The 12,218-nt window shown below is 33.5% G+C and overlaps 1 protein-coding gene across 1 annotated transcript; it reads left to right on the forward strand.

The window, feature by feature from the left end:
* The first annotated feature begins 5,285 nt into the window (after positions 1–5,285).
* On the forward strand, positions 5,286–6,215 carry LOC106687926 (SAP30-binding protein). Its single transcript, XM_014432096.2, has one exon. It carries the CDS (start codon positions 5,293–5,295, stop codon positions 6,127–6,129), a length of 837 nt encoding a protein of 278 aa, XP_014287582.2. The 5' UTR covers positions 5,286–5,292; the 3' UTR covers positions 6,130–6,215.
* The last annotated feature ends 6,003 nt before the right edge of the window (positions 6,216–12,218 follow it).

The following is a 12,218-nucleotide window of genomic DNA, read 5'->3' on the forward strand; positions in this document are numbered from 1 at the left end:
TGATGTTTATCTTTGTAGGAGTAATAGTTTACATGAAATTTGCTAAAATAAATTGATTTATAGTTGTTCGGACAAATTTTCATTTGCCAAATTTACATTCATATGTGAATATCATAAAAACTAATACCTCTATATATAAATGTCATAAACTACTTTATAGTAAGTTAAATTTCCTTTATTTTGAGAGTTGGCAGACATGTGCATCTTATGGACCTACAGATAAAGATTTTCATAAATCAAACTTATTATCCGAACAACTATAAATCAATTTATTTTAGCAAATATCATGAAATCTACTATTCATACGAAAAACAATTTGCTATTTAGCTTTTACATCTACAATTCATTAATAAATATTATAAATAATATTCAATTTAAAAAACATATATTTCTGCTACAGTTATATAAACTAAGATTTTTTTGATATTTTGGTCAAAATTGATTTTATTCTTTTATATTCTAAACTAAGTAAGAAACAAATTCTAAATTAACTTCTTTTTGATCTCCAAAAAAACATTTTGATGATCTTCTTTCTCTTTCAGGCGTGTTTCACTTTTTTAAACTCAATTCAACGCTTTTATATCTTCTTTCTAGTTACAACTGCTAAAAGAAATTACCTACCAGTATCAACGAAGCTTAGTAAAACTAATTTCTTTATAATTACGAGGAAATAGAAAAGAGAAGTAAGTACTCCACCACTTCCTAAAAGGTCACCTCCTGCAGTAATCCTCAAGGTAGGTGTTCCTTCACCATGGCTTATAGCTTTCAGCCCCTTAGGTCCTACCACAATAATTTTTCCATTACCAGGTCATGGTATAGTCCTTGAGTCTAAGCATTGTAGACATTACTACCTGAAATCATTTGAGGGGAAAAGTACCGTTTCTAGACAATGTCAAGAAAGTATGTTAATAAGGAAATGGAACATTTCTATCGCAGGTGGTCAAAATGGACAAATAGACCTTAATGTCGCGGGAATGGAGTCCTGTGTTCTAAAAAGGAAAAATAAACGGTTTTTGAGACAGCCCACGAATTTTTATGATGCCGCCCTCATTGTAATGGGATACTCATCACCTTGTTTCGTTCTTTCCCCTGCCTGACTAAAACCCTGCTAAATATAACAGTACAAAAGCCGGGAAGAATAAAGGCAGTTATTTCACCCCAATTTTTGATAACTTTAATGAAAACTATGTTTAACTACTAGTCAAAATTGATGAGTATGCCAAGTATAGGTAGGGGGATAAAAAATGACGGCTGTTTCACTCGGAGCTCTATATCTGTAAGCCAACCAATGACACTAGAATACTTAAGAGAAAATCACTTAAGTGAGAGTAATTTTTTCAAAATATGGGCCCTAATAGAGCTATTTATGTTCAATAGCTCCCGAGATATAACATCATTTCATAAAAAATGTACTGAAAAGTCAGAAGTTAGTGAATTTATTTTGAGAAATCTATGTATCAGGAACCATAAAATGTATACATGTCTGCCAGCATTCAAATTAAAGCTAGTACAATGTACTATAAAGCAGTTCATAACGTTTATCTTCATAGGAGTAGTTTTTTGTTTTTTTTTTATATTGAAGATATTTGACTGATTCACAAAATGTTAATGTCTAGTGGTTAGGATAAAACTTTTGATTTTTCAAAAATATATATCAGAAACCATAAGACGAACATATGTCTGCCACCACTCAAAATAAACCAAATTCATTCACTATAAAGTACTTTATGTCACGTATCTTCGTATATGTAGTAGTTAATGTGATATTCGCGTATGAATATAACTTTTGCACATGAAATTTTGTCCGAACTACTACAAATCAATTTATGAAGATAAACATACTAAAATACTTTATAGTGCATTAAAATATCTTTAATATGAATAGATTCCACAAAATAAATTCACTAACCACTGATTTTTGAGTGCATTTTTTATGAAATTTTTAAAAGCTACACCTCGGAAACTATTGGACTTAAATTGCTCTATTAGGGGTTATATCTTAGCAAATTTATTTTTACTTTTAAATGATTTTCTCTTACGTTTTCTAGTGTCGTTGGTAGTTTTAAATATATTGAGTTTCAAAGGAAAAATTAATGTTTTTTAATCTTTTGAATCAGCCATATTTAATCCCCTCACCTATACTTGGCAGACTCGTCAATTTCGACTAGTAATCATAAATAGTTTTCATTAAAGTAATCAGAAATTGGGCTGACATAAAGGTATTTTTTCTTCACTAGGCCTCTTGTACTAAAAGAATCTTGAAAAGATAATACAATAAAATAGCTGCCATGGTCGCCATGGAATACTCAACACAGATGTTTTGTTCTTTCCCGTGTCTAACTCTAAAACCTTGCAAATATAAAAGGATCTTACAACGTATAGTTTAGTACTTTTCGGGCATTACTAAATTAACATTAGTTCTTCTGTAATCCTTAGGGTAGGAGTTCCTTTACCTTGTTTTATAGCTTCCAACCCCTTGGTCCTACCCAAATACTGTCTCCATTACTGGAGGTACCGTTAGGTACAGTTGTAATCCCTTGGTCATTGGTTATATGCTACTTGTAATCTTCTTTAACATATCTAGGACTGAGCCTTGAGGGACTCCCGAAACTATTGTTAGAAATTTAGGTTCCATCACTATCAATCACGGCTTGAGTTCTATTTTTCAAATAAGATTCAAACCAGAGTTCTGCATTATGAGAAAATTTAAACTTATTTCTTAGGATTTGCAATAAAATGGTCTACTAGGTCGAATGCCTTTTTAAAATCAAAAGATACCGAAATTATTACTTGTCGTCTATTCATCGCGAGTCTATTGTTCTAAGTAACTAAGTAAACTTTAATTTTATATTGAATACTAAGAGATCATTATAATTTAAAGTTTGGAGAGTTTGGATGCTGTATGACAGTATGTTTGAATGCAGTTGACTGTATGTTTACGTAGTGACTTTATCTTTGTAAGGTTTTTTTAGATCGCTATTATAAGTTTTTAATATAAAGAAACTGCCCGTAGATTCCGATTGCTACAACACTTACTAGACAAACGCTAAACTTCCCAATCACTACAAAACATTAGTATACACTACAATAATCAGACCAATTTGGACATATGGAATTGAGCTCTGGGGCTCCACCAAACCATCAAATTTTTCCCGCATCCAATCGTTACAATCCAAAATCCTACGTAAAATCCTTGATGCTCCTTATTACGTCACAAATAAACTCATTCACAAAGACCTTAACATCCCATTCGTTGCAGATTTGACCCAAAACAGATATGCGTCTTTTCATTCCAAACGCCTTAACCATCCTAACCTATTAATTCTTAATCTTTCATCCTTAACAATTCCTGATAATCCTCCGAGGTGTCTGAAAAGAAGATGGCCACGGGACCTTCTAATTTAAATTAATGTTTGAAGTACCACCAATGGGTGGTTCCTTCACAAGATTTTCAAGTGTATATGAAACATACTACATATTTACCTATTGTATTATTTTGTACAGTCGTAAATTACATTAAATAAATAATTTAAAAAAAAATAATTTAGGGGAAGGTTCGAGAGTTTTTTATTCTTATATTTAAGCCTTTTTTTTTTTTTTGGATACTACATTAAATAACTAATAATGTTAAAGTAATAATAAAAAATATTACATCTTTAAAAATCAATTAATCAATATAAAAAAATATAAATACAAGATAAGGAAACTACTAATATTGTAACTAATACGAATTCCTATTAATATATTCTATGAAGTATTACTGTAGATATATATTACTTATTAATTATTACACTATTTTTACGTCATATTGAAATCAATTGATACAAATATGAATCAGATAGTAAAGGAGACCTACAATATTGATGTCATTGTTTTTTATAATCTCAATTTGCAGGCTAATTGCCCATTTCACATAACTTTTTTTCATGAGGTGTCTGAAAAGAAGATGGCCACGGGAGCTTCTAATTTAAATTAATGTTTGAAGTACCACCAATGGGTGGTCCCTTCACAAGATTTTCAAGTGTATATGAAACATACTACATATTTACCTATTGTATTATTTTGTACAGTTGTAAATTACATTAAATAAATAATTAAAAAAAAAAAAAGTTTTTTAATATAAAATAGAAAGAAACAACCCTGTTTAGTAAAGTACCCACTTTAGCTTTTATTGAGAAAAAGTATAAAGTACTTATCTATCAGGACAGAATTCAGTAAATATGCCTTTACGCTTGATGAAATATTCAATGAAAGTAGAGTATGGGCGATAGGGGAATGCAGCAGGTCAATAAAGGATATAAGGTGACGGACAGGGGTTAAAACGATTACCCCACAGGAAGGCCAATTAGAATAAAGAGAAAACAGAAGGTAATTGCCGCTGGGCTGAGGTGGGCTAAGCCAGGGTCGTTAGGGTTCCTCTGTAATTTACTCCCGTCGCAAAAACTGTGGCGCAAGTTGGTCTCCGTGCACCTCAGCAGATGTCTCAGTCTCCGGCGGTTCCAGGATGTGGATCTGTCAGCTTTTAATGTCTTCTTCAAAATATATATACCGATGTCCTTTTTTTCTTTTGTTTCAATTATAGCTGGTCTGAAGAATGATGTCAGGAAACATGGTTAGCTAGTTTAAGCCTCTCTTATTCTTAACGACCTTTCGAGGCCCTCAGTAACTTCCTTAATCGGCCCATTAACTGCTGGGTGACTATAACTGCCTGATAGGATCCCCACCTTCGCTAAGTTAGGACTTGTCTGTTGTTGGGGGGTCGACATGAAACAATTATAAACTATGTAACGATGTGTTAATTTTTTTTTCTTATTTTTTCATAACTTTAATTTTAAATAATTTTCTTTATGTACATATATTTACTAACTACATTTACATATTCAGAATCATTTTTACTTAATCTAAATATTTTCATTTGTGTTCCTTACACCTTTTGATTTATATAACTTTATACTTTAATTCTGTTATTGCCGGTTGAACAGATTCGATACTTAGGACTCCATCTTGACGAAAATTTTGTTAAGGGGAGCTAAAAGTGTTTAATGGGACTTTTAGCAAGATATTCCTTAAGAGCGTTAATAAAGTTGGCTCTTAGTCTTATTATATCCAACGAAATATAATCCTGGCAGTATGCGAAGTAGCTTCGCATTCGTTCTCCTTTTGTATCCTACCTCCTTCGGGAATTTCAACCCATAAAGAGAGTGAATACATCTCGAAATTTAATAAAATGTGCAATCATAACACATGTAAGAATAATTATACTGTTACATTAATAATAAAAATTGTAATCACATGATAAAGATTTTTCAAGGATCATTAAAGTATAAAAAATATAGCTTACAAGTGATAAAAATTTCACATTATAAGTTCTCAGACATTATGGATGTAGAAGATCGCTTCACCGACTCAGAAAATGAAGAGTGTAAAACTTCTGAAGTTATTCAGAACGTACCACCGAAAAGAACTTCTACAAACAAGAAACAGCTGGTCTCTTACTGCGACGATTTTTACGAAGATTCATCCAGTGAAAAAGAAGAGGTTAAGTCTAATGGATCCCAAGCAGAGGATGCCGAAGATGAAGATGCCTGTGCCTTGGACAACAACTTGTTTCCCGAACCAAAGGGTACCTGTGATCCTCAACTCCAAGACAAGATAACGAAGATGATGGTCAAGATGAACAATACAAATTGCGATTGGAACAGTGTAATACAGAACAAGAAGAGTTTTAGGAATCCCAGCATTTACGAGAAGCTCATTGAGTTCTGCGATATTAATGAATTCGGCACCAATTACCAACCCGCTGTCTACGACCCGAACAAATGGGGTAAAGGGTCATTCTACGACGATCTACACGAGGTTCAGAAAGTGGAAATGGAAAAAAGGATGGAAAAGGATATGAAAGTCGTCCTTCCTGTTGCCAAGGCAGCAGGGTGCTCTCCTCCAGTTGAAGACCTGAAGTTCAAGAAGGCCCCAAAAGTTGCTCAAATAAAAGACGTAAAAGTAGGTAAAAAGAGGAAGAGGAATACGAAATGGGATCCGGCTCCAAACACTGTGGCAATCTTGCCAACGGTTGTTAAACCGGCATTCAGCGGCCTATTCCAGAGAATGATTTTTATTAAGAAGCCATGATTATTATGTTATCATTAGTAAAATTTACCAAGTTTGTAATGGCCATGTAACCAGGTGTAATGTTAATAAAAATATATACATTTTTTTTAAATTAAAAAAATAATTCTTGAGAAAATACTCATAGTAAACTGGATCAATTAATAGTACAATATATAAAACATTTTCCGTATAATTATAAGTTAGTAAGAGAATTCCGCTATTGAATTCTTCAATTCATCAGAATCCTCAGGTTGTGAACATTACTGGAATTTTTGAAGAGTTTTTTTGCAACAAACGTCATTTAAGAATTATATTCATACAGTACTAATGTTTTTACTATTGTTTAGTTATCATATAGCTCAGCATAAATAAGAAAAAAAAATATTAAAGGAAATAATGGAATGACGTCCGAACAGAAAAATAAAAATAGGCATGCCTAGACTACTAGAGCTCGACGTTGCAGAGGCTGACTTGAGGCCAATGGTGTACTCAACCATTTTTTTATAGGTTCTACAAATACGTGTTAGTGATGTCGGAAAAAAAAACAATTTCTTAGGTTTTTACGATTGTTATCGATAGAATTAACCAACTACGAACGGATTCATCAGGTATATTTTCACTTTTTTTTTTTTGTCATTTCCAGACTTTTCATACACGTTGCCGTGGTCACAAGTAGTTGTTTAACTAAAATTATTTAGGTGTTGATAGAAAACCAAATTGAAAATTAATGAACATATTACTGTAATGAAAAACGTTTGGATTAGGTCCATTTATTGATCTGGTTTAGTATCAACTCCATTTATTGACCTAGTGAAATAATTTAAAAATATATAAATTTAAATATTATAAGTTATTAATGGTTAAAATTTTACATATTCAAATTTACTACGTAATACTCTTTCTCGGTGCATAAGCAATAGTAGAAAATCATTCGCTCGCTTGATATGGAACTGAAAACGCCCAATACAACAATGACTGTAATATGAAAATACTAAAATGACATGTTGCCATGTTATAATCAGACGTCTGATGTAAATTAAAAAATAAACTTAGGAAGGACATGGGTTCAATCCCGTCTTAGGCAGTCAATATATTTTAGTGGCTATTTTACGAAATTAATCTTGAAAATTCGGTTTATCAAAGGATCCTAACCCATAGTTTGTCATCTTACCTGATAAATGAAGATGAAAGCATCAGGGACCTAGAAGCCAAAGAACAATATAAATATTTAAGTATCCAGCAGAACCTCAAAATAGCTCGAAAGGGTGTGAAACAAGAGCTAATAATAATGTTAAAAATGAGACTAAGAAAAATATTAAAGACTCAACTTTATGGAAAACAGAAAATCAAGGCCATCAATACTTGGGTCATACCAGCGCTAAGCAACAACTTTGGTATATTACAGTGGTCAAATACCAGCTTACAAGAAATAGATCGGCTTGTGAGAACGACACTCACGCAAGAGCGGGTCCACCATCCCATATCATCCAAATCCAGATTTTATTTATCCAGGAAAGAAGGAGGACGAGGACTCATAAATATTGAAGAAGTGTGCCGCAAGCAAGAATCATCCCTACGTCAATATTTCCATTCAAAAACCACTAGCATTTATCAGGCAATCGTTACAATGGATAATGGCCTGACTGCATGGAACTTGAGCAAAGTAGATGAACCGAACATTGTTTAAGAAAAAGAACGACTGGCGGAATGGAAAAGCAAGTCTCTGCATAGGAGATTCTATACACAGCCAACTGAATGAAGCCTCCATTGACAAAGAAAGTCCATTTAAATGGCTAAAAGCTGGAATGCTATTCTCTGAGACAGAGGGATTCGAGATTGCAATCCAAGATCTGATTATTGCCACCAGATCTTATAGGAAGTATGTTCCAAAAGACGCAACAGCACTGGATAAGGGTCGATTATGATCGGTAGCGCTGGAATCAATCCAACATATCACGGTTGGATGTGAAGTGCTGGCTGGTACTGAATATTTACAGAGGCACAACAATGTGTCCAACATTTTGGATCAGGCACTGGCGATAAAGTACAACCTATTTGAAGATAAGAGCTCACACTACAAGTACCACCCAAATAGAATCCTCCAAAAAGGTCCTTTCAAGATCTATTCGGATGAATCAATAATTACGGACCATACGGTAAGCCATAACAAACCAGCTATCCTACTTATTGATTTAAGAAAAAAGAAAGCGGAACTTATTGATGTCGGAATCCCAAACGATAATAATATAAGCTGTACTGTGGGAGAAAAACTAAGGAAATATCAGGAATTGGCGATTGAATTGAAGGAACTGTATCACTTGGAGGGAGTTACCACAACTCCAATCATAATCCACCAATGGCCTCGTACCAAAATCCTCAGTGGCAGGCGTGAATGGTTTGGAAGTGCCTGTTGATGTACTAAGAGAGGCTCAACAGTCGGTTCTCTTAGACACAGCACGTATAGTGCAAAAGGTTTTAAAAAGAGAAAATAAATAAATAAACAAAAGGTCCCCCATCTCAGATACTCAAACCCGCAATATCGAGAAAAACCGGATAATGATATTAATAATAATTAACATTAAGATTTATTAATTTAAATAGTTTTTGAATAATACCCCTCACTATGCTTCAATATTAGTACTATATTCAAATAACTGAAGCTGATGAAGAAAATGAAAGAGCAGACGTTCAGCTTTCAACAGTTCTATTAACGTAGATATCGGATAAAATACAATGGAACTATGAACCATTAAAATAAAGAATTCGAGATGGAAAATTTCTAGTTTCTAATTTCTTTGAAAAATGGTATTTGGTCCTTTGAGACGACCCTAAAAACGAATACGAAATACTCTTCCTACTTTAACCCGAGCCACATTATGGTTTTATAACTTTTTGTATATATAATATAGTTCAATAGAATCGGTAATACTTTTTTCTTATTCCTCGGAAAGAGACGAATCGAATACTGTACGATAACTGTGAAAGAAAAACATATACTTTCTGAGCTACATACCAAAAACGCTTAGTTCTCTTCAAATTTTTTTTTTCTACCCGAGCATTCGGGGATTTCATTATCTTTCGAAGGTGAAAGGGAACATTTTGAAAAAAACAGAAGCAAATCGGTCCAGTAATTCAAAAGTTTATTGTGGACAAAGATTCAACATTTCCCTTTTCTCTTGTAGATTTAAATGTACATTGATTTTTCGAAGGCGTTTGATACAGTTTGCCATAAGATCCTCCTTAATAAACTTCAAAACCTTTCCATGTCAAATAGTGTCCTAAAATGGTTCCTCTACTTCCTGTCCCATCGTTCCCAAACAGTCGTCATTCCGAATAAACTTTTTTCCTCTCCCCTTCTTCTGACACGAGGTGTTCCCCAGGGGTCCGCACTTTCACCAACCCTTTTCTCCATTTATATCAACGATCTTCCTGATTCCATCCATCACGCATAATACCACTTATATGCAGACGATCTCCAAATCTATCTATCCTTCGATCCCTCCGAGATGCTTGAGCTACAAAAAATACAAGAAGATATTGATAGGATTAACGCATGGGAGTTTAACAATGATTTGAACCTGATTGCTGAAAAACCCCAGGCCATTCTTATTGGTTCCTTGCGCCTCCTTCATTTCCTCCCGACAGCAACTCTACTCTTCCTTAACAACCAACCGATTCAATTCTTTCCTACAATAAAAAACCTTGGAGTCAGTCACCTTCGACCAACACCTCTCCTAGAATAATCACATTTCCCAAATCACACGCAAATCCATAACTGTACTCAAATAATTCCTAAGATTCCAAAATTCCCTCCTCAGAACACCCGTCAGCTCCTAGTTCCTCTCTCGTCTTCTCCAACTACGGTTCCTTGGTCTATGGAGGGCTATCTGCAGGACTAGAGTTGAGACTGAAGAGACTCATGAATTGCTTTGTAAGATTTATCTTTGGGTTTCCAAGGCGCTCTCAAGTCTCTCGCTGGTAAACCGAGTTGAAGTGGCTCTATCCAACCTCCCGAAGGCAATACCTCCTTGGTGTTTTCCTATTCAAAGTTTTTAAAATCAAAAAACCTACCTAAATCCTAGATCTCCTCACTCTTCGTTCATCCATCCATTCATTAAACACCAGATCCCAACCGATTGATTTATATATGCCCTCCTATAGAACTGCCTTTTTTAGCAAATCCTTCGTCATACGTGCGACCTCCATCTGGAACTCTCTACCCATCTCCATTCGCCAATCCTCGTCCATTCTTTCCTTTAAACATCTATTCCTCCACTTTTTGTATAACCAAACCTCCGCATCATTGTAATAAAATAAATAAGCATATATTGATTAATATTACAAAAAGTAGTTAAGCCAATATTCCAATGTAATTTTATTTTACTTACTGAAAACTTGTAAATGCTTGCCAGACAAAAATCTTAATGTATGAACCATGTATTTATTATTAGGGGATATATGTCCCAGAATAAAATTATTTTTTTCATTTTATTTCATTGCTTTGTGTTTTTTAATTAAGGACTACTATATAACAAAAATTTGTAGATCTTTATTTTATTCATTCTATAAAAAACAAATATTAATGAATTATAAAGGAAAATCTGATAAATTAGGAAAGGAGTAAGTACTCGGTGGACACAGTTAAAGTCATAAAATGGATTTTTCTTTTTGTCGTTAATACTTCCCCTAACTAAATATTTTATATATAGGCAAATGAAAATAAGAATGAATATAATTATGAAAAGATTAATCAAAAATAATCTCTTTCTCTTTTCTCTCTATATTATAATAATGTCTATCCATCCACATATCTACACACATAATCACAGTTTACTATTTTTATCATTTTTATTTTTGTCTGCTGTTCCTGCTTCTGTAGGAGGATATAAACAATTTACTTTTGTAACAAACTCGTTACCGGTGGACAACGGAAAACAAGCTGTTGACACAGTGAGAACATTGATCACCGAATCAATTTCATATGCAAATAAAGTGAAATAGAAACCAAATTAGGGCGGTGGGGAAGTTGGGCCATTGATTTTCCAATTAACGCTGACCGACGTTGAAAACGGGTTTGTTAGTTATCCAACGTAGCCTTGCTAATTAACAGCATCACCTCTACCTCTACTGTAAATAGTTCATCAAGAATTACAAATACCTTTCAATTAAGAACTTCATTGCCCCCCCCCCCTTTTCCCCGACGCCCTGTAATTTTAGCTTTGAGCGGAGGACGTTTCCAATAAGGAAAGTGTAATTATTCAGCACGTGTCACTAATTGCATCAAATTAACGTTAACAATTATCAGATTCATTGTGTTGTCATGTAGAAGGACATGAGCCATAAGTTCTGTATAAATCTAAAGAAAACTTTTCCACATTCTTGATTACGTCTCCTTGCGTTCTTCTATCCACATCGTACAAATTTCCAACCTGCTAATTTATCCCTCTGCATATATAGCTACATGTTTTGAAAAATATTTTATTTCTAGTACTTCCTTATCATAGAACGTTGATTACATCATCATTTATATTTTTTATTTACAAAGAAATTAACATGTACCAACACACCTTCTATATTTGAGGTCAATTCAAACCATCTTCTTACATATTTCATTTTATTTATATAATAACTCACTTATTATTATTTTTATTTAGAAAAAGGAAGTTGGTCCGGGTGCGATAAAAAAAATCTCAAATAGTCATAGAAAAACTATTTATTGTGAGCCAACATTTCGTCCCACGTTGTAGGGCTTCATCAAGGCTAATAAAGATTCATTTCCAACAAGATACTCATTTCCTTCCTCGCTTCCTGTCTTATTCATTAACTTCCTTTATTCTTGATTTTACTCTCATTCTATTTTTCGATCTCTTGTGTGTCTGTAGGGGTGTTATACTATGTACTATTAACTATAAAAAACTATTAATAGTAACAATGATGTACTGCGGAACTTCAATGGGTTGCTAGCTACACAGCAGACTTATTATAATCAAGTCGGACAATTTATTTTAATCTTAGATTAAATTAATATCTTTTTTTCTTCCTTCTATACTTTATTAATTTTTTTTGTTAATCTCTCTCTCTCTCTCTCTCTCTCTCTCTCTCTCTCTCTC

The sequence above is a fragment of the Halyomorpha halys genome, unplaced genomic scaffold (assembly GCF_000696795.3).
Source record: "Halyomorpha halys isolate HHAL.00 unplaced genomic scaffold, Hhal_1.1 Scaffold1028.1, whole genome shotgun sequence".
Lineage (NCBI taxonomy): Eukaryota > Metazoa > Arthropoda > Insecta > Hemiptera > Pentatomidae > Halyomorpha > Halyomorpha halys.